The following is a 20,657-nucleotide window of genomic DNA, read 5'->3' as shown; positions in this document are numbered from 1 at the left end:
CATGTGGAATATTGGTGTAAAGAGCTTCTACATCCATGGTGGCCAGGATGGTGTTTTCAGGAAGATCACCAATGCATTGTAGTTTCCTCAGGAAGTCGGTGGGGTCTCGAAGATAGCTAGGAGTGCTGGTAGCGTAGGGTTTAAGGAGAGAGTCCAAATAGCCAGATAATCCTGCTGTAAGAGTGCCAGTGCCTGAGATGACGGGGTGTCCAGGATTTCCAGGTTTATGGATCTTCGGTAGGAGATAGAATATCCCTGATCGGGGCTCTAGGGATGTGTCCATGTAGATTTGTTCCTGTGCTATAGCAGGGAGTTTCTTGAGCAGCTGGTGTAGTTTCTTTTGGTATTCCTCAGTGGGATCAGAGGATAGTGGCCTGTAGAATGAGGTGTTGGAGAGTTGCCTGGCAGCCTCCTGTTCATAATCCGACCTGTTCATTATGACTAGAGCACCTCCTTTGTCAGCCCCTTTGATTATAACGTCAGAATTGTTTCTGAGGCTGTGGATGGCATTGCGTTCTGTACAGCTGAGGTTATGGGGCAAGTGATGTTGTTTGTTCACAATTTCAGCCTGTGCACATCTGTGGAAGCACTGTATGTAGAAGTCCAGTCTGTCATTTTGAGTGTCAGGAGGAGTCCACACAGAATTCTTCTTCCTGTAGTGTTCATAGGAGGGTTCCTATGGGTCAGTGCACTGTTCAGTGGTGTGCTGAAACTATTCCTTGAGTCAGAGATGATGAAAGTAGGCTTCTAGATCACCGCAGAACTGTATCATGTTCGTAGGGGTACTGGGGCAGAAAGAGAGTCCCCAAGATAGGACAGACTCTTCCGCTGGGCTAAGTGTGTGGTTTGATAGATAAACAATATTTCTGGGTGAGCTGAGGGTACCACTGTTGTAGCCCCCTGTGGCATGTAGGAGTTTAGATAGTTTACTGTCCTTTTTCCTGTGTAGAGAAGTGAAGTGTGTGTTGTAAATGGCTTGTCTCGTTTTTGTAAAGTTCAGCCACATGGAAGTTTGTGTGGAAGGTTGGTTTTGTATGAGGGTCTCCAGTTCTGAGAGCTCATTCTTGATCTTCTTCTGTCTGCTGTACAGGATGCTGATCAGGTAGTTCCTCAGTTTCTTTGAGAGTGTGTGACACAATCTCTCATCATAGTCAATGTAGTACGTTGATTGCAATGGATTTTTTATCTTCAGTCCATTTAGTATGATGTCCATCTGTTTGCACTTGGAGAGGAAGATGATGTCTGTCTGTATCTGTGTGAGGTTTTTGATGAGGTTGATGGATTTCCACTTCTTTTCTCTTCATGTGTCAGTATAATAATGCCTGCATCTGTAATTTTCATTCCATTCATCTGAAGAAGTGGGTTTTTTACCTATGAAAGCTTATGCCCAAATAAATCTGTTAGTCGTTAAGGTGCTACCGGACTCCTTGTTGTTAATATGTAAAGAAGTGTTTTTAATTTTAAAGAGAGGTTGCACACAGAGGTTTGCTATGTGAATGCGGCCACCAATACAAAAGTTTGAGAACCACTGGTCTACACAGCAAAGAAAAAGCTGACTTGGGCTCAGGCTGTGGGGCAGTTTCATTGCTGTAGAGATTTCCAGCCTTGGGCTGGAGTTCAGGCTCTGAGGGTCCCAGGGCTTGGGCTGGAGCCTGAGCCTGGAATTCTACTCAGCAATGAAACAGCCCCACATCCCAAGTCCGGCAAGTGTGAGTCGGCTGGCATGGGCCAGCCACAGGTTTTTCTTTGTTGTGTAAATGGATCCTGACACTTCTCACAGTCAAGGTGCTCTGTCCAGCCCCCTGAACCATAGTGTGGCTGCCCTCTTGCCTGTGGACATGGCTTCATCTTCCCTGAATGCAGTGGCAGGTGGCAGCCAACTTTAGTAAGTGTTGGTTTAGCCGTGTCAGTGCCAGGCTATTAGAGAGACAAGGTGGGTAAGTTAATTTCTTTGATTGGACCAACTTCTGTGAGTGAGAGAGACAAGCTTTCGCGCTTACGTGGAGCTCTTCCTCAGGTCTGGAGAACGTACTCGGCCTCACAGCTCACTACCAGGTTGAACAGATTGCTTCGCACAAATAGTCAACCCATAGTTCAAGGGACCATTCAAGGTGAAGGGGGCGGGTGGCGGGTAAGGCAGCTGGGAGGGTTGTTCATGAGTTACAGATTGTTGTCATAAGCTATAAATCCAGTGTCTCTGTTCAGTCCAGGATTTTTAGTGTCTAGCAAAGTTATGAATTTAAGTTCCCAGTCTCATCTTTTGACAGTGTCTTGCAGGTTTCCTTTGAGGACAAGGCTGCTCGGTCAGACGTAGAGTGATTGCTTTGTGAGAAGTGTCACCCACAGGAGATGGCGTGTTTTTATCTTTTATCATGGTCCTGTGTGAGTTAGTTCATGCGCTCTCAAATGACTGGAGGGGTGGCACCTTGACTGGTACCCAGAATATGTGTTAACTAATGCTAAACAATCTGATCCACCTGGTATTTAGCTGTGACAAGCTGAGAACCTTTCCCAGACCTAGGAAGAGCTCCAAGCATGCTCAAACACTTGTCTTGCTCCCCAACAGAAGTTGGTCCAGTCAAAGCTATATTCTCCCCCACCTTGTGTCTCAATTTCTCAAGGGCAGCCTCACTCCCATGTGCAGACAGACTGCAGGTAAACGGCAGCATCTCCTTGGCTGCAGGCCCATTGACAGTAATAGGAGATGGTGGCCACTTTTAATAAGGGGACATTTGTGCGCTGGCGCCTTTCATCATGTTTTCATAAGACTGGTAGAAAACCACCCCCAAATCACTAGTGTTGTGATGAAATCGCTGTAACTAGTTTGGTCACAGAGTGGCGGTTGCTAGTGTCACCCAAACTGGCTGCAGCAGGGCCTTGTGCTGCCCGCAGGTGAGGGGTGCAGCTGGGCTGCTCACTGGGGAGTGACGGGAATGGGTAACCGGCTGTGTGTGTGTGTGGGGAGTGCCAGCACCAGGAACCAGCTCAGAGCGAAGAGGGTGATGCTGTGAGCTGGCTGCATGGGCTATTGTCGCCAGGAAAGAAGATGTGAGGAGCCTCCACAATTTAACTTGGCTGAATTTATGGATGGTTTGAGGGGGGAGGGTCAGACTAAACCATTTGGAAATAATCTAACAGATTTCTGGATGAACACAGTACATGTCTGGGGTCCCTGGCTGCTAGGTGCTGAGAGCCCACCCTGCCAGCAGAAGGCAGTGGGAGCAGCCTGTGGTCAGCTGCTCTGATAGGGTTGCCAACCCTCCAGGATTATCGTGGAGTCTTCAGGAATTAAAGATTAATCTTTAATTAAAGATAACGTCATGTGATGAAACCTCCAGGAATTTATCCAACCAAAGCTGGCAACCCTACACTCTGACCATCAGGCCTGGGGTGTGAGGCATCCATGCTAAGGCTGTGTGAGGGGCTGACATGCAAGCCAGCCCTTTGGCACCTTTCCCATCAACATTTATTGTTGGAGGAATATTTTATAAACTTTCACCTACTTTCCAATTCCTGAGCTCACAAATGAGGAAAGCCTGCTAGGCCCAAGTGTTACAACAGGTCCCTTTCAGCTGTTCACTGCCCAGAAAACCCACCCAAAGAATTAAAAATCCAGCCCCCTTCCCAAAAGGTGGCACTAACATGCTATATGTAAACCCTGGCTCTGCATGTCCCTGCCTAACGTCTGCCTTGTCTGCTTAGTCTGTTCCTGTAAGGGGCAGGAGCTGTCTCTTGCTATGTGTCTGTGCAGCACCGAGCACACGGGTTCTCGATTGGCCCCAGGCACTAACATACCACAAATTATCACAAATAATGGCACATGAGACCTGTCATCACTGGGATTATCCAGCATGCGTGAGGCTTGGAAGCCAGCATGATGCTCCGTGTTGTGAGGCTCAGCCGGGACTGTGAACCCCAAACAAGTAGACAATGTTTCTACAGCATTAAAAACTTTAGACACCCAATTGTAATATTCAGCCCTTCTAATTATAGTGTAAGAAGAGCCTAGAGCAGGAAAGAGGCCTGGGCTGTGGGGGATGGAGGCCTGTAATCCAATAAGAGGTAAAGAAACCAAAACGATTTACGGAATATTGGGCATCAAGACAGGTACAAAAGGAGATGCCAGGAGAGTGCAGGCCAGGTCCTTTCCCCAGTCTGACTAAGGGGTTTGAGTGACTCAATCTGGAGCATGCCTTCAGTTCTGAAAGCAGGGGGGGCAGGAGCTGGGGCTGCCTGGACCCTGTGAGCTGTGCCTGGAACTGCCAAGATGCTGAGTGCAGAAATATTGACTTTGTTATTTTAGTTCAAAATCTGAATGCAAATGGTACTGCAGGCAGGCAGCCTGGATTCTGTTCTCAGTCCCCCTCTGCCTCCAGCACACACAGGGTACATCCACACCACAAAATAAGGTGTAACAGTAGCATAGCTAGTCATACCCACGCTCGCGTTCCTCTATCTAACACCAGTAACAATACTAGTGAAGTTGTAGCTGCAAGGACTTTAGCATGGGCTAGCTACCGCAGCACAAGCCTGTCGGGTACCCTGGGTATGTATTTGGGTTGCTAGCCACGCTTAAGCCTGTGCTGTCATGTCTTCACTACCATGGTTACCCATGCTAGCTAGATAAAAGATAGCAGGGGTAGGCCTACCCAGGCGCCAATCACATCTTAATTTGCATTTTAGGCGCATTCTAAGTCCTTCAGAAGAGTGGGAAGTGGCAGGCCTCACCAGGCAGGTAAGGAGCACGGAAGTGTTGTGGTTGCCTTCAGTGCCTAACCACAATGTGATGGGAAGTTAAGAACAACCCTCGGATTCTTAAACCAGGGCCCTTCCCCACTCTGACTGCTGTGCAGGAACACTGCGCTTCTGATGGACATGATGACGACAATTGGCAGATTATTATTTAGTTGGGCTTGGAAACTGAAAAGCAGTTACTTGGCAAGAACAACACACTTTTGTTGAAGTGTAATTGGGGCCCAGTGCCAGCTTGGCTCCTACAGAAGGAACAGTGCTCATCACATAATGGGTGTGAGTCCTGTTCCAGAAGGAACTCAAAGGGAGAAAATGCAGCCTCTTTGCAGCTCCATACCCTGAGATCAGTGCTAAACACAGTTGCATAATATATAAAAAGGAAAAAATGTGCAAGATGCAAAGAGCTCTATATTGTGAGTTATTTATACCTCCGGAGAAGTGGCAGGTGGGGCTCTGGGCTCATGTACTTGCCTGTCAATCAGTGTTTAAGCCACAGATAGGTGGGCAGTACCTTCCAGCTTTGGACAAATTATTCTCCCTTCACCGTGTTTCCTGCAAAATCCAATCCTTGCATGGATGCAGGAGTGCACACTTTCACCAGTGCCACTGGGGCCCTCCAAACTCTGGTCACTTCAATCTACTAGCAAGCCAGTGCTAGAGATGGTGCTCAAAAGCAGGGGGCAGCTCTAAGGCAGTGCCCAAGCACATGGTCAGTCTAACTTGGCTGGAGAGCTGAATGGTGCAAGCACCTGTCAGTAGAGCCCGTAGCCATACCTGTTCTTTGTCCAACAGTGAGCGTGATTAACCATTGGAACAACTTACCGAGGGTCATGGCAGTTTCCCCATCACTGAGCATTTTTAAATCAAGACTGGGTATTCTTCGAAGAGCTCTGCAGGAATTATCCTGGGGCATGTCTCTGGCCAATGTTACACAGCAGGCAGGGCCAGTGCAACCATTTAGGTGGCCTAGGGTGCTAGGATTTGGGGGGCAGCATTTTCTTTGGCAGTGACCGCGGCGGCTGGATATTCAGCTGCCCTGGTCGCCACCGGCATTTAGATGGAGGGAGCTGGGTTAGGGGAGTGCAAGGAGGGCCGCCTGCAGCAAGTAAGGGGGGGGGCGGCACGAAGGGAACTCCCCGCCCCAGCTCATCCCTGCCCCGCCTCCTCCCTGAGCATGCTGTGGCTGCTTCACGTCTCCTGCCTCTCAGGCTTGCAGCGCCTAAGCTGATTGGTGCCGCAAGCCTGGGAGGTGGGAGAAGTGAAGCAGCGACGGCATGCTCGGGGTGGAGGCAGAGCAGGGGTGAGCTGGGGCGGGGGGGTGCCTCAAGGTGGAGGGGGGGAGCTTTTGTGGGGGGGGGAGCCTCAGGGTGGGGTTCGGGGACGGGGGAGGGCGCAAGGTGGAAGTTTCGCCTAGGGTGCGAAACATCTTTGGCCAACATTGGGGCAGCCTCTGCAGAACATACTCCCTTCTCCTCTCTGATATCAGCTCAGCTTGTAGATTCATCAGTATGCTTGTTCCCATAAGAATTAGGTTGACCTCATGTATGAATTGCCTACCTAGTAACTGTCACCTCTGGGGTACATGGAGGCGGGGGGGGACCCAAGGAGACATTTTTTTCTGGAGAAACACTGAGAGCCTGGTTGAATGGGGAGATATTTGGGTTTTCATGTCTCATTTTGGAAGCTTCACCTCCCTTACGTGCTAGAGGAATCCAGCAAGAATGTTTACATAGGTGACAAACCTCCTGCAACACAAACCACTGGGACGTGTCAGCATGTGGAGTGTGCTGGGGCCCTTTCTGGAGGCTGTACAGTCTCCTAAGACAATGGTTTTCAAACCTTTTTTCTGGTGTCCCAGTTGAAGAAAATTGTTGATGTCTGTGACCCAGTGGAGTTGGGGGTGAGGGGTTTGGGGTGTTGGAGGGGCTCAGGGCTGGGGCAGAGGGTTGGGGTGCGGGAGGGGGTCAGGGCTCTGGGCTGGAGATGCAGGCTTTGGGGTGGGGGTCAGGGATGGGGGGGATTGGGGTGCAGGGTTGTGGCATGGGCTTACTTCATGCGGCTCCCAGTCAGTGGCACAGCGTGGGTGCTAAGGTGGACTTTTGCCTGTCCTGGCACTTCGGACTATGCTGTGCCCCGGAAGTGGCCAGCAGCAGGTCCAGCTCCTAGGTGGAGGCACGCAAGTGGCTCTGTGCAGCTCTTGCCCACAGGTATTGCCTCCTCCAGCTCCCGTTGGAACCAGCCAATGGGAGTGTGGAGCTGGTGCTCGGGGCGGGGGCAGCGTGTGGAGCCCCGTGGCCCCCCCACCCAGGAGCCGGACCTGCTGCTGGCTGCTTCTGGGGTGCAGCACGGTGTCAGAACAGATAGGGACTAGCCTGCCTTAGCCAGGCAGCACCGCCGACAGGACTTTTAATGGCTCCATCGGCGGTGCTGACCAGAGGTGCCGCGACCCAGTGTCTGACATTCTGCGACCCAGTACGGGTCATGACCCACAGTTTGAAAACCACTGTCCTAAGACGTGCTAGCTTGTTCATCATGTCTTATATGCTGCCGCCTAAGGCTCAGAAATAGGGACCTGTGCAGGCTTTTACACTGACTATCTCACTAACAGAAAGGAAGTGTGTCACTCTCAGGACTTGTCGACACAAGAAAACTGCACCAGTTTAGCCTCCGCTGTGACTTTTGAACCAAATTAGTTAAATGGGTGCATAAGACTGTGTGGATGCTCATAGTTCCGTTTAGCTAAAGTTGATTCCTTCTTGAGTTGAGTCCTCCTGCTTTACATTTAACTACAAGTGTCCACACAGCCCTGTACACTGGTTTAACTAAACTGGTTTTAGTTAAACCCTTAGGGTGCCCCTTTCTCATTAAACAATGCCTCATTTTCGGGTGCAGCTTTGGGTGTGCCAGGTCCTCTCAATTGAGCATGTTCATTTGGCTGCCCTGCTCCACCTAGGAAAGCCTGGCCTAGCAGCTGGGGCAACCTGTGCCCAAGGACAGCCATTTCAAGGTAGGAGCTGATTATAAAGAGTTCCTGGCTTCCTCTTTCCCTAGATCAGCTGGGGAGAGGAAACCTGTGCTGGGACCCTACCAGCTCCTCTGTAAGCTCAGCAGGTACAGTAGAGTGTACAGTGAGAATGAGCCTGTCACTCAGTGTCATAAACAGATAGTTAAGGGTTAATGCCTCTTTTACCTGTAAAGGGTTAAAAAGTTCACCTAGCCTAGCTGACACTTGACCAGAGGGACCAATGTGGGAACAAGATATTTCAAAAGAAAGGAGGGAAGTTTTTCCTTTGTTTAGAGTTTCAGTTTCAGCCGGAGTGAAAAAGATAAAGGAACCAGCCTCTTATCAGAGTAGTAAGTTTTAGAAAGGAATAAATAGGTTTATGTTTATTTCTTTGTAACCTGTCTTATGCAATTAGAGGCAGAATCAAATTGGGTATTTGGGTTTTGTTTTTTGTGTAACTAAATTTGTGCCCAGGGGAACATCCTCTGTGTTTTAAATCTGTTGTCTGTGAGAGTAGCTGGTATGCTAAGTTCAGAGTGGGGAAGGAACCTTGACAGCTCCGCTGTAAGCTCAGCAGGTACAGCAGGATGTACAGTAGAATGAGCCTGTCGCTCAGGGTGTAGGAAGAGGTACCACTGTTGCTCAGGGTAATGGGGGCTAGGTGTGGGCTGACCTCTGTCACTCAGGATGGGGGGGGTTGAGTGAGGGACTGATCTCAGGCCTAGCAAGCAGCAGGAGTGACAGTTGTCACTCAAGACAGGGAGCTGGGCAGGAGCTGACCCTGTTGCTCAGTTTTATGCAGAAGCGACAGCAGTGATGGCGACCCATTCCTAAGCTACCCTTGTTTACACATAAAGGGTGTTTGATATTTTACAACGTCCTTTCTCATTAAAATGAAGGACGCAGCTGGCAAGAGTCCGAGATGATTTTCTGTTGCTGAGTCTCAGATCCTGCCTATGACCCTGAGGCACAATAAACCATTCACAGCAGCATGACCCCTTGCCACTGGGAGCTAGTTCCCTCCCCATCCCTTGCCTCCTGTGCTGGGAACAGGCCAGGCAAGCCCTGCTCCTCCTGGCTGGGCCTTGATGTCAGACTCTGTTTGGAAGTGCTGCTGCCGCCAACAATTTGGCCTGGAGCAAATGGCATCCCTGAATTGCCGTAGCCCTGCAGGACAGGAGCTCAGGAACTGATGGTCTCTTTTAAGGCTCCAAATTTCAGGGACAAGCTGTTTAAAAATGGGACATTTGGGCAGTTTACAGACATGCCTGTGAGGCTGTACGTGGAAGAATGTGCCAAAGGCTTGAACACAGGATGGGGGGAGCGAGGGGTGGCTCAGGAAGCCATGGTGCAGATACCTGGGCATAAGAGAGGCTCTGAGAAGATCATGTGTCAGCCCCATGCCTCAGTTTCTCTATTTGTAAACTTAGAATAATGCTAGATCCCTGTTTCCCAGAGGCCTGTGAGAAGTAGTTATTTATTTGCAGTTATAGTTAGCTGGGCTCCCTCACCTGTCTGATGCATCCACCTGATGTCTCTCATTTTCCACTTGGATTGTAATCTCTTCAAGGCAGGGATTGTCATCTTCTTCTCTGTGTCTACAATGCCTTCCTTCATTAGCTCACACAGCCCAACTGGGATCTCTAGGCCATATTGCAACAATAACAACCATCAAGTCAGTATAATTAAAAACAGAACACTGATTTTTAAACATATCAGGGGACACTAGCCGTGATGTAGCTAGGAGCCTCCCAGCTCCAGCTGTGATGCAGCTGCTTTGCACCATGCAGCTGTCTGAGCTTTCCAGGCTTCTCTCTCTCCCACCAGCTGGGAAATTCAATCCAGGACAAGGCTCAAAAAATGGAAATGTCCCCATCAAGGGAAATACTTTGGCTTCTCAGGGGCTGTATAAACCCCTTCTTGATAAGGAAAAGAGAAAAAACATGTCTTTCCCTTCTCTGGAGAAGGGTTAGGAGCAAGATGCTGCAGCGACTTACAGCAGCACAGAAACAACAGAGCTAGGTGGGCATCTATAGCATTCAATCTGACTCTCTCCTACTGTGTAGGCTCACAAACAGGCCCACAGCCCCTTTTATCTGCTTTCACCAGACACCATTCAAATTTGCTGCCAGAATGTCATTGCTGGCAAGGCAGCGCTCTGTTTCCCCAGAACAAGGGTGCTGCGGTTTTCTCTGAGGTCCAGTCCTGAGTGTCCCGGCTTCCTCAGGGCTGGTGCAACCATTTAGGTGACCTAGTCGCCTAGGGTGCTAGGATTTGGGGTGACGCCATTTTTTTCGGCAGCGACCGCAGCGGCCAGATCTTTGTCCACCCCAGTTGCCGCCGGCATTTAGGTGGAGGGAGCTGGGACAGGGGAGCGCAGGGAGGGCCGCCTGCAGCAAGTAAGGGGTGGGGGTGGCACGAGAGGAACTCCCCGCCCCTGCTCACCCCGCCCCACCGCCTCCCCAAGCACGCCGTGGCTGCTTCACTTCTCCCACCTCCCAGGCTTGTGGCACCGAAGCTGATTGGCGCCGCAAGCCTAGAAGGCGGGAGAAGTGAAGCAGCAAAGCATGCTTGAGGAGGAGGCGGGGCACAGGGGAGCTGCTGTGGGGGGGGCGCCTCAGGATGCGGGGGGGAGCTGCCACTAGTGGGGGCGCATCTCAGGGCGGGAGCTCGGGGATGGGGGAGGGCACAAGGTGGAAGTTTCACCTAGGGCATGAAACATCCTTGCTGGTACCGGCCCTGGGCTTCCCACGGTGTTTGTGAACCCAACAATCTGAATGCACTCTCTCTCTCTCTCCCCGCAGGCTCTTAGCCACCATGCTGAAGTCAAACAAGACAATAGTGATAGTGGCCCTGGGAGTTCAGTCAGTTGTTTTCATCTGCTTCCTCGCTCAGCTTCGCAGCAGCTATTCCCCTCAAGAAAAGAAGCCAGCTCAGGTGCACATCCTCATTCTCTCTTCCTGGCGGTCAGGATCTTCCTTCACTGGCCAGCTCTTCAGCCAGCACCCTGATGTCTTCTACCTAATGGAACCTGCCTGGCATGTGTGGACAGCCATGTACCGGAACAGGGCCAAAGCCTTACAGATGGCAGCACGTGACCTCATCAGGTCTGTCTTTCTGTGTGACATGTCTGTGTTTGATGCCTACATGTCTACACAGAGGAATAAATCTGATTTATTTCAGTGGGAGGCCAGCCGGGCCCTGTGCTCCCCCCCTGCATGTGACCACTTCCAGCGCAACCACATCATTTCCAAAACCGCCTGCAAGACCCTTTGTGGCAAGTACCCATTCAGCAAGGTGGAGGAAGCTTGCAAGACCTATAGCCACACAGTCATCAAGGAGGTCCGGTTCTTTGATCTGACAGTTCTCTATCCCCTTCTCATTGACCCCTCCCTGAATCTCAAAATCATTCACTTGGTTCGTGACCCCAGGGCTGTGTTCCACTCTCGTGAGAAAACACTGACTGCTCTCATGTACGACAGTAACATTGTGGTGGGGCCCCAGAATAACCAAGGGGAGAGGGGGCCCTACAACGTGATGCAGGAAATCTGTAGAAGTCACATCCGGATTTACACTGAAGGCACCCAGGCCCTTCTCAGCTTCCTCAAAGGCCGCTACATGCTGGTGCGCTATGAAGATATTGTCAATGATCCCCTGGCAAAGGCTGCACAGATATATAAGTTTGCAGAGCTCCACTTCACACCCAAACTTCAGGTGTGGGTGTACAACATCACTCATGGGAAAGGCCTGGGGATGCAGGCCTTTGACATTGGCTCCAGAGATGCAGTGAATGTGTCCCAGGCCTGGAGGAAGAACCTGCCCTTCCAGAAAATAGCAAAGTTGCAAAATGTGTGCAAAGATGCCATGGACCTATTGGGTTATCGACTAGTGATGTCTGAGGAAGAACAGAAGGATATGGCACTGAACCTGCTATTTACCCAGAGCCTTCTACCCAGTGACACGGAGAACTGAATGCAGAAAATTTGCCTCCTGTTTGTCAGCTGAAGGCTGCAGAATTCAGAACTGTGTGCACAAGTGAAAATGTGTGTGTGTGTACGCACACATGTGTACAGAGTGATAATAGCACCTGAAACAGAGCACAGTTGGAGGCACTGAGATCACTGCTAACTTTCTTCCCTGCCTAACTCTGCTCTGCAGTCTCCACACTAAAGACCCAGCAGCAAAGCAAACCCTGCTTTTTCTGTTTAGGTGGGACAGTAATAGGAGAAAACGCAATTGAGAGGGAACAGCACATCCAAGTAACAAGACCCATAAGAGTCATAAATCTCCCAGAAGGCCAACTTAATTAAACACCAATAAAACCACAATTAGCAGGTGTATTCCTGGAGACCAGATGGCACAATGACTGTCAGACACTCAGGCCCCTACCTGTACAAATTCCATGTAAATCCCAGAGTTTATGCATTTTTACCTAAGGATTTAGTGGATTATCTAGCACTTGAAGTTTTTAAATCAAGCTTAGTGTCTTTTTAGAAGAGATGCTCTAGCTCAATCATAAATTATGGGTTTGTTGCGGGAATCACTTGATGAAATTCTCTGTCCTGTATTATGCAGGAAGGCAGCCTGGATGGCCACAATGCTCCCTTCTGGCCTTAAACATCTAGGAATCTATGCAAATATTAAGAGTCCCAGAACAGGTTTAAAACTCAGGTAACCCAAATATCCTTGGTACGCTCAGATAGTTTTTATATCACTGTCAAACTACATGTAATCAGGGCATGGTCCTGCTATCGTGGTGAATTTGCCTGGCTTCTATACTGCTCCATGTAGAATTGGAGGTGACAGGTTCTGAGTCGCCACCTCAACAATATTTACTGGATGCCTGCTTGAGCTTGAGAACTCCTCTGCCTTGCTCCCATCTGACAGAGCCCTTGTAACCCCGATAAGGCTGGGGCCAGGATCACAGGGGGCTTAACCCCCAGTCTCATCATGGGTTGCTCAGGACTGGGGCTAGGGTCTCCCCACTGTGGGGTACTCTTTCCTCCCCGGCCACTTCCCTGCTCCAATGATCATTGCACTGAGTTTAAACCATGTACAATTTATTAACCAGCAACTGTAAACCAATCAGGGAAAAATGGAGACGGTGAAAGGATCCAGAAACCAACACAATGGCCAGCTACACTTTCTCTGGGGCTAGTCACAGCCTATCCCTACACATCCCAAGTCCTGGCTGCACTGCTGTGACACCATGGGTCAGACACCTGCCCTGGGGTGAGGGGTGGGGGAAACACGCTCTCAGGCTCCAGGTGTCAGGAAGCTTCTTCCCAGCATCAGCCCTCCCATTGGGGTCATGGTCCCTACTCCCAGTCTAGCCTTCGAGGCCCTCTTATCTAGCACCATCTCCCTCCACTGAGCCTTCTGCCAAGGGCCCCCCTCACTTTCCCCTGCTGTTCACTGTGCTCAGCTCCAATTTGCTTGTGGCATGGCTGGCGTCCGTTATCATGGCTCTGGCCCCACTGCTCTCTGCTGCAGCTCAGTCCTGGCTCCCCACTGGTGCACCTGGACAGCGCTGCCGTAGCTCTGGCTCCTCTGGCTGTCATCATAGAATCATAGAATATCAGAGTTGGAAGGGACCTCAGGAGGTCATCTAGTCCAACCCCCTGCTCAAAGCAGGACCAATCCCCAACTAAATCATCCCAGTAAAGCTTTGTCAAGCCTGACCTTAAAAACCTCTTAAGGAAGGAGATTCCACCACCTCTCTAGGTAACCCATTCCAGTGCTTCACCATCCTCCTAGTGAAATAGTTTTTCCTAATATCCAAATTAAACCTCCCCCACTGCAACTTGAGACCATTACTCCTTGTTCTGTCATCTCCTATCACTGAGAACAGCTGAGCTCCATCCTCTTTGGAACCCCCTTTCAGGTAGTTGAAAGCAGCTATCAAATCCCCCCTCATTCTTCTCTTCCACAGACTAAACAATCCCAGTTCCCTCAGCCTCTCCTCATAAGTCATGTGCTCCAGCCCCCTAATCATTTTTGTTGCCCTCCGCTGGACTCTTTCCAATTTTTCCACATCCTTCTTGTAGTGTGGGGCCCAAAACTGGACACAGTACTCCAGATGAGGCTTCACCAATGTCGAACAGAGGGGAATGATTACGTCCCTCGATTTGCTGGCAATGACCCTACTTATACAGCCCAAAATGCCATTAGCCTTGTTGGCAACAAGGGCACACTGTCGACTCATATTCAGCTTCTTGTCCACTGTAACCCCTAGGTCCTTTTCTGCAGAATTGCTGTCTAGCCATTCGGTTCCTAGTTTGTGGCAGTGCATGGGATTCTTCTGTCCTAAGTGCAGGACTCTGCATTTGTCCTTGTTGAACCTCATCAGATTTCTTTTGGCCCAATCCTCTAATTTGTCTAGGTCACTCTGGACCTGTCATATACAGATAGCTAAGGGTTAATGTCTCTTTCACCTATAAAGGGTTAACAAACAGTGACCTGGAAACACCTGACCAGAGGACCAATCAGGAGACAAGATACTTTCAAATCTCATGGAGGGAAGCCTTTGTTTGTGGGTTTTGAGTTTGGCTTTGTTCTCTCTGGGTCCTGGATGGGGCTAGAGGTGCAACCAGGTTTCTGCCAATCTCTCTGCTACAGTCTCTTATCTATTCAGAATTGTAAGTAAGAAAAGGCGGTCATAGTCTTTTAATTTGTTTTTTTTCCATTTGCATATGTGTACTTGCTGGAAGTAGCTTAAATTGTGTTTCTCCTAGAGAAAGTTTCTTTCTATTGTTTATAAGCTGAAAGACCCTGTAACAGTTTACCATCTAAATTGCAGAGATAAACCTTTTACCTTTTTTCTTTCTTTTTTTATTAAAAGTTTTGCTTTTAAGACCTGTCTGATTTTTTTCTCCTAGTTAAGGCTCGAAGGACTTGAGTCTGTGTACTCACCAGGGAATTGGTGGGAGAAAGGAAAGGGAGGAGGGAAGAAAAGCCTGCTCTCGGTGTTTATCTGTGTATCTCTCTCCGGGGAAGAAGGGAGGGGAAGTGGTGATTCAAGGATTTGAATTACGGTGATCTCCTAGGGTACCCAGGGCGGGAAAGATCTGGGAGGAGGTAAGGAGGGGGGAAGGGAAATGGCTTATTCCCCTTTGTTGTGAGACTCAAGGAATCTGGGTCTTGGGGTCCCCAGGGAAGGTTTTAGGGGGACCAGAGGGTATCAGGCCCTAGGAATTCCTGACTGGTGGCAGCGATACAGAATCTAAGCTGGTAATTAAGCTTAGGGGAATTCATGCTAGTACCCATATTTTGGACGCTAAGGTCCAGATATCCCTATCCTCCAGTGTATCTACCACTCCTCTCAGTTTAGTGTCATCTGCAAACTTGCTGAGGGTGCAGTCCATGCCATCCTCCAGATCATTAATGAAGATATCAGAGGGGTAGCCGTGTTAGTCTGGATCTGTAAAAGCAGCAAAGAATCCTGTGGCACCTTATAGACTAACAGACTTTTTGGAGCATGAGCTTTTGTGGGTGAATACCCACTTCGTCAGATGCAGACATGAAGATATTGAACAAAACCAGCCCCAGGACCAACCCTTGGGACACTCCGCTTGATACTGGCTGCCAACTAAACATGGAGCCCTGGCTCACACCTGCCGGTCCTGTCAATTCAGCTGACTTGGAGTGCTAGCCTCTCTGCATTGGCCTGGGGACCTGTCAGTCTCAGGATCCTGACTCCTCTTCAGACCTTCCCTTTTCTTGCAGCACTGGGAGAGGACCAACTAAAAGACACATTCAGTGTCAGTAAGGGGGAATGGCTCCCTTACAGTCATCATCTTCTCTCCAGATTAGCCTTACAGGGCTCAAATGCAGTGTTGCTAACTCTTGTGATTTTATCACAAGTCTTCTGATGTTTGGTGAAGAAGAATCTGAAAACATGACCCCCAAGTGCACCTATCAGGCTCAGAAATCAAAAGGCAAATAATAAGCCCTCAAAATGTACTATTATGGTGCTGTGGTAGCACCTGCTATAGATTTCTGTTCATTTTAAGAATGTATTACGTTTCATTTTATAGGGGTATTTCCTTTTTGGTGCCCCTTTTACAGTAAATCTGAAGTGCTCTGGGCTGTGGCTCTACATTGCTCCTGCTGCTGCTGATTCAGACAATATCAGTTATACAAAGTACTGTTTGTTAATGGAGTGTATTTTAGACTAAATACTTCTACTGCTTTCTAGAAAACAGAGTGTCACCCATTGGGATAGTGTGTGTGAAATCCTTCTCTAGTTGATGGTCCACAGACAAGCAATTACTTCAGGAATTAAAGCAGTAGGGGTCTGAACTGGAAATCTGACGGTTGAATGTTCAGATGCTCCTGTTGATCTGCATGGGAGATATTCTGATTACATGTGGTTCACACAGTCAGAAGAAAACTGGGATAATCAATAAATTATGGTGTGAATCACCAAAAGAATACAGGTGTCTCACATTTCAGTTATTGGTCACATGTCTGGGTTGCAGGTGTCACAGATTAGTAGGTTTGAAGGTTTATGAGTGATATTTCACACTAGTAGGCCAGACAAATACAGTAATTAGACATGCTAGGGGAGCCTAGCAGCCACTCCGGGCTGTATCAGGTTCCAAAAGTCTATGAGAGGCTACGTCCTTGGGCTGGCAGGGAACTGGACTTCTGCCATGTGTACTGATGTCTACACTCTTAGTGCTGGGTTGACATGGAAAGAGTTAACCTTGTCCTAGGAAGGGCTACAGCTGTTTGCAGTGATTGCAAAGATTCTCGGGAGAGAGTGGAGACAGGTAGGAAAAAGAGAAAGAGGTATAAAGGTCAGAGGAAGGAGGGGTGTAATGGGAAGAACTTGCCAGGCTCCCCAAAGGGACTAAACCCTGGGAAGGGCTATGAGAACTATTGAGCTATTGCCTCAAGGGGTGGAGGACTAAACTTCCTGTAGAGGGGCAGTAACTCTGCTCCTGCCCAAAGGGGTTAAAAACAGCCTGCGAGAGGGCTGGGGTGGGTACCAGTAAGCCTGGGCTGATTGGGGAAGCAGCCACAGCTGGGCCATGCCCCAATCAGGCTGCAGCTGGCCCTATAAAGGGGCTGCTAGGCTGGAGCTCAGTAGTCTCTCTCTAGCTGTGGAAAGGGCTGGGTGCTGGGCTAAGTTGGAGAAAGGTCAGAGGAGCTGGGGAGCTCTACCCTGGAAAACCCCCAGGCTGCAGGCCTTCTTAAAGGCCAAGAAGGGTACTGGGGTTGCAGAGGGGCAGCCCAAGGGTAGGCAGGGGCAGCAGGTCCAACCCCTCCTTGCCAATGATGATGAGTGGCAATTATACTGCAGTCTGCCCCAGGGAGCGGGGACTAGATGGTGACTGGCAGTAGCCAAGACTGAGGTGAGGTGGGGATAGGGGGCTGGAGGTTCCCTGGGGAGGGGAGACCCAGTGAGACTGTGGGGTACTGCATGGGGCTGAACCCTGAGGTAAGGGGCACCAGGGTCTGAGAGGGACACTGGGGCCAGTGGAAAGCAGGACACTAGCCTGCAGAGGATGCTCCTGAGTGGAAAGAGCTAATTCCCTGGATGACCATCAGGAGGTGCTGCAGCAGTGAGTTGTCACACCGCTACACCCTGCCACAAAGGGGAGAACAGGTGTGCCCAGAGGAGTGCAGGAAGACCATTGAGGCTGTGATAGCAGATGACAGGCTTTATGTTAATGCGTTATTTTGGACATTTTACTCTGGAAGACTCGGAGGCTAAACCTCTTCCGGTTTCCCACCTAGATGGAAGAAAATTGCCACCCATAGAGGAAATTGAGGCACAAGTGCACTTGGTGGTAAGACTGCCTTCCCACAAGGGGATAGTGTGTCATAGACACAGACTGGATTGAGCCATATTGCAGCATCTCACATCCTTCAGAGGGTTGGTACAGCCTGCAGTGGGTTCAGCAGCACAGATTCTCTCTTGCTTCACAAGCACATGCAGCTCCCCTTCTCTTTCTGATTCCCTGAGGAGCTACTCACATGAGCTAACCACACCTGTATAACAAAAGCTACATTTAGTGACAGTTAAGGCTGCATCACGACCCACCCAAAACCTTAACAGTGTGGAAACAAAAAGTTGGCTTCATTATTTGCCACCTTCACATATGTTGCCTATGATACTGTGGATAAAATGCTCCAAACGGCTTTTCCTTCCACCTCCAATATATACTGAACAGCAACTGCATCTCAGCTTGGGCTTTCACACAAAACCTCAATGATGATCTCATGTGTTCTTATATCAACAGATCAGCACATCTGACTGTCACACACTCTCCATGCACTTGGGATGTTATTCTATCTTTATCATTGCTAAAGTCCCTTTCAGATGACCACTTCCTTTAAAGGTATTATGGGGAAGTAGGAGGGGGATGGATCCTGATGCAATCTTAACTGTAACTAAATGTAGTTTGTTTGTTTGTTTTTCCAAGCCAGTCTCCTGTCTTTTGAACACTTTGTGTTGATAGAACTGTAAATGCATTGGACGTTAGTCTCCGGTGTTACCCCCAAAGCTCCATTTGGCTGAAGCATGTTATGTGGATAATAGCTGGTGGTTCCTCTTGGGAAATTATCTTCCAATTTTGCATTCACCAACTGCAGGTATCAAGCCCCCTTCCTTGCAACTGGAGTGCAAAGGAGAGGGAAGGGAGGCTCCTCTAGAGTCTTGTTAGTCCTGGAGACCTGAAGAAATCTGTCCAGCACATTGGCTCCCTGCTCTTTGTAGGAGCCCATTAAAGCGCCTAGCAATGCACTGCCAATACCCCACAACGCACCTTAAAAGGAAAGAAGAAACTCCAAAACTGCATGTTGAATCAATGGAGTAAGGTAAGATCTTTTACCTATAATGCTATGGCAGAACGTTTAAGTACACTGCTGCTCCCTTGCTACATTCACCTGGAGAATTTTTAGTGACAGTTTTTTTTAAGGTAGACCCATAAAAAAAAGTGTTTGGAAACCACAAAATCTAGTTTAAAAACATAATTTTTAAAGGAGACAAGAGTGTTCAGATACCAGGATGATGGGCACAGCCCCCAGACAGAGGGGAAGGATGAACAGTTTTGCATGAGTCTCCCAGAACAGAGAAACCTTCTCTTTGAGCTCCTGGAATTAGGGGCAGGAATCGGAGTGAGTGTATGAAACAGGAGTAGAGTCAGGTGTGTTCAGACTGAGGGAGTGGGTCGAGGCAAGAAGAGGATGTGATCTGCAAACCATCTTGGAGAGGAGGGGAGAGAGAGAGGGAAAAAAACCATGACTGACTGACTCTGCTCGACGTTAGCTAACAGGCCTATGGCTTTTAGCTCAGGCCATAGAGGCCCATGCACTAAGCTCCAGAGGCCCGAGGTTCAATCCTGCCGGCCGATGACCAGGGTCTGTTGGTGTTACATAGGCAACAGACACATTAAATCTCTCAAACCCCTGGGAATCAGGACCAGACCCCTGAAATGTAGCTTCTCTCCACTTCAGCTAAAGGAGCACTCCCTCAACCTGTATGAGCTGAGCCCAGCCCCTGCTCTCCGGGCAGCAGCAAGGACACAGCCAGCAAGAGGTTCCCCTGGGTTAACAGAAACACCATCCCACTGCCCATCATGCTGACCAATATTGTTTCCCTGTATGCCTGTCTGTATCTAGCTGTCTCATACTTAGATTGGAAGCAGGCACCATCTTTTGTTCTGCCTCTCTATAGTATCTACTGCGCTAGGGCCTTGGCCACGAATGGGGCTTCTGGCTGCAAAGATGATACAAATATATTCCATCCATTTCAAAAGCTTAAGAAACAAGACCCAGAGAGGGCAGTTTCTATCTGCTCTGTCTGGTGCTATGGAGGGGTAGGGGTGAGAAAGACTTGCCCTCAGCCTGGTATGATGAGAGGTGTATCTCTGCATGCGTGCTCCTGGAACATCCTGTTCTGAGTGCCAGCTGGAGAGCCCAGTTCACAAATTCTCACTGTGAGTGCGGTGTCAGGCTGATGCATGTGAAGTGTTGGCTTCTGGAAGACTGGTCTGTGTGCACATCTTGCTGCCCTCACCAGGAAATGAGAGAGGACTCATGGACAACAGTTCATGTTGCTCTACAAAGACTTACTCACCTGCGGAGTCCTACTGATTTCAAAGGGACTCATTGTGTGAGTAAGGCTTTCAGTATCAGGCCAGATGCTAGTGGAAAGAAGCGTTCTAAGGATTAGTTGGTTCAGCGTGGCCCAGTAGAGGGTAGATATGAAACCCCATACTCCAGTTTCATATTGTCATCCTATGTTAAGCTTAGCATGGACAGCCTGATCTGTGGGAATGAGAGGAGGTCAGTAACTTGATGGAGACTTACACTGAGGTTCTGGCATATAGAAGGCACACCCTACATTTGCTTCTTAAACATTTCCCAGGCTTGAATCTAGCCAGATCTTTCATGCTCACATCTCAGAATAAGAGATCCTATGTCTGACAGAAAATATTAAGTACAACTGGGGCTTTTTCTGTTGGATTTGGGTTCTTTGCTTCCACAAAGCAGGGATCTCAACTAGGACTGTCAAGCAATTAAAAAAATTAAATGTGATTAATTACACTATTAAAGAATAGAATATCATTTATTTAAATATTTTTGGATGTTTTCTACATTTTCAAATATATTTATTTCAATTACCATACAAAGGTTTCAGTGGTAGCTGGGTTAGTCTGTATCAGCAAAAAAACCGAAGAGTCCATGTGGCACCTTAGGGACTAACAAATTTATTTGGGCATAAGCTTTCATGGGCTAGAATCCTCTTCATCAGATGTATGAAGTAAAAAATACAGGAGCAGGTATAAATGCATGAAAGGATGGGAGTTGCTTTACCAAGTGTTAGGTCAGTCTAACGAGATAAATCAATTAACACCAGGATACCAAATCTCTATCAAGCGTTCTTAAA

The 20,657-nt window shown here is 48.9% G+C and overlaps 2 protein-coding genes across 2 annotated transcripts in view; one reads left to right on the top strand and one right to left on the bottom strand.

Annotated features, from left to right (window-relative positions):
• IST1 (IST1 factor associated with ESCRT-III) overlaps nt 1-20,657 on the bottom strand; it is a 578,781-nt gene that overhangs the window by 416,994 nt on the left and 141,130 nt on the right. The window lies entirely within an intron of this gene.
• On the top strand, nt 10,551-12,131 carry CHST4 (carbohydrate sulfotransferase 4). Its single transcript, XM_050922931.1, has one exon. The coding sequence runs from the start codon at nt 10,574-10,576 to the stop codon at nt 11,726-11,728; it is 1,155 nt and encodes a 384-aa protein (XP_050778888.1). The 5' UTR covers nt 10,551-10,573; the 3' UTR covers nt 11,729-12,131.

The sequence above is a fragment of the Gopherus flavomarginatus genome, chromosome 14 (genome assembly GCF_025201925.1).
Source record: "Gopherus flavomarginatus isolate rGopFla2 chromosome 14, rGopFla2.mat.asm, whole genome shotgun sequence".
NCBI classification, from domain to species: domain Eukaryota; kingdom Metazoa; phylum Chordata; order Testudines; family Testudinidae; genus Gopherus; species Gopherus flavomarginatus.
Note: the sequence above shows the minus strand (reverse complement) of the source record. Positions and strands in the feature narration are given on the sequence as shown.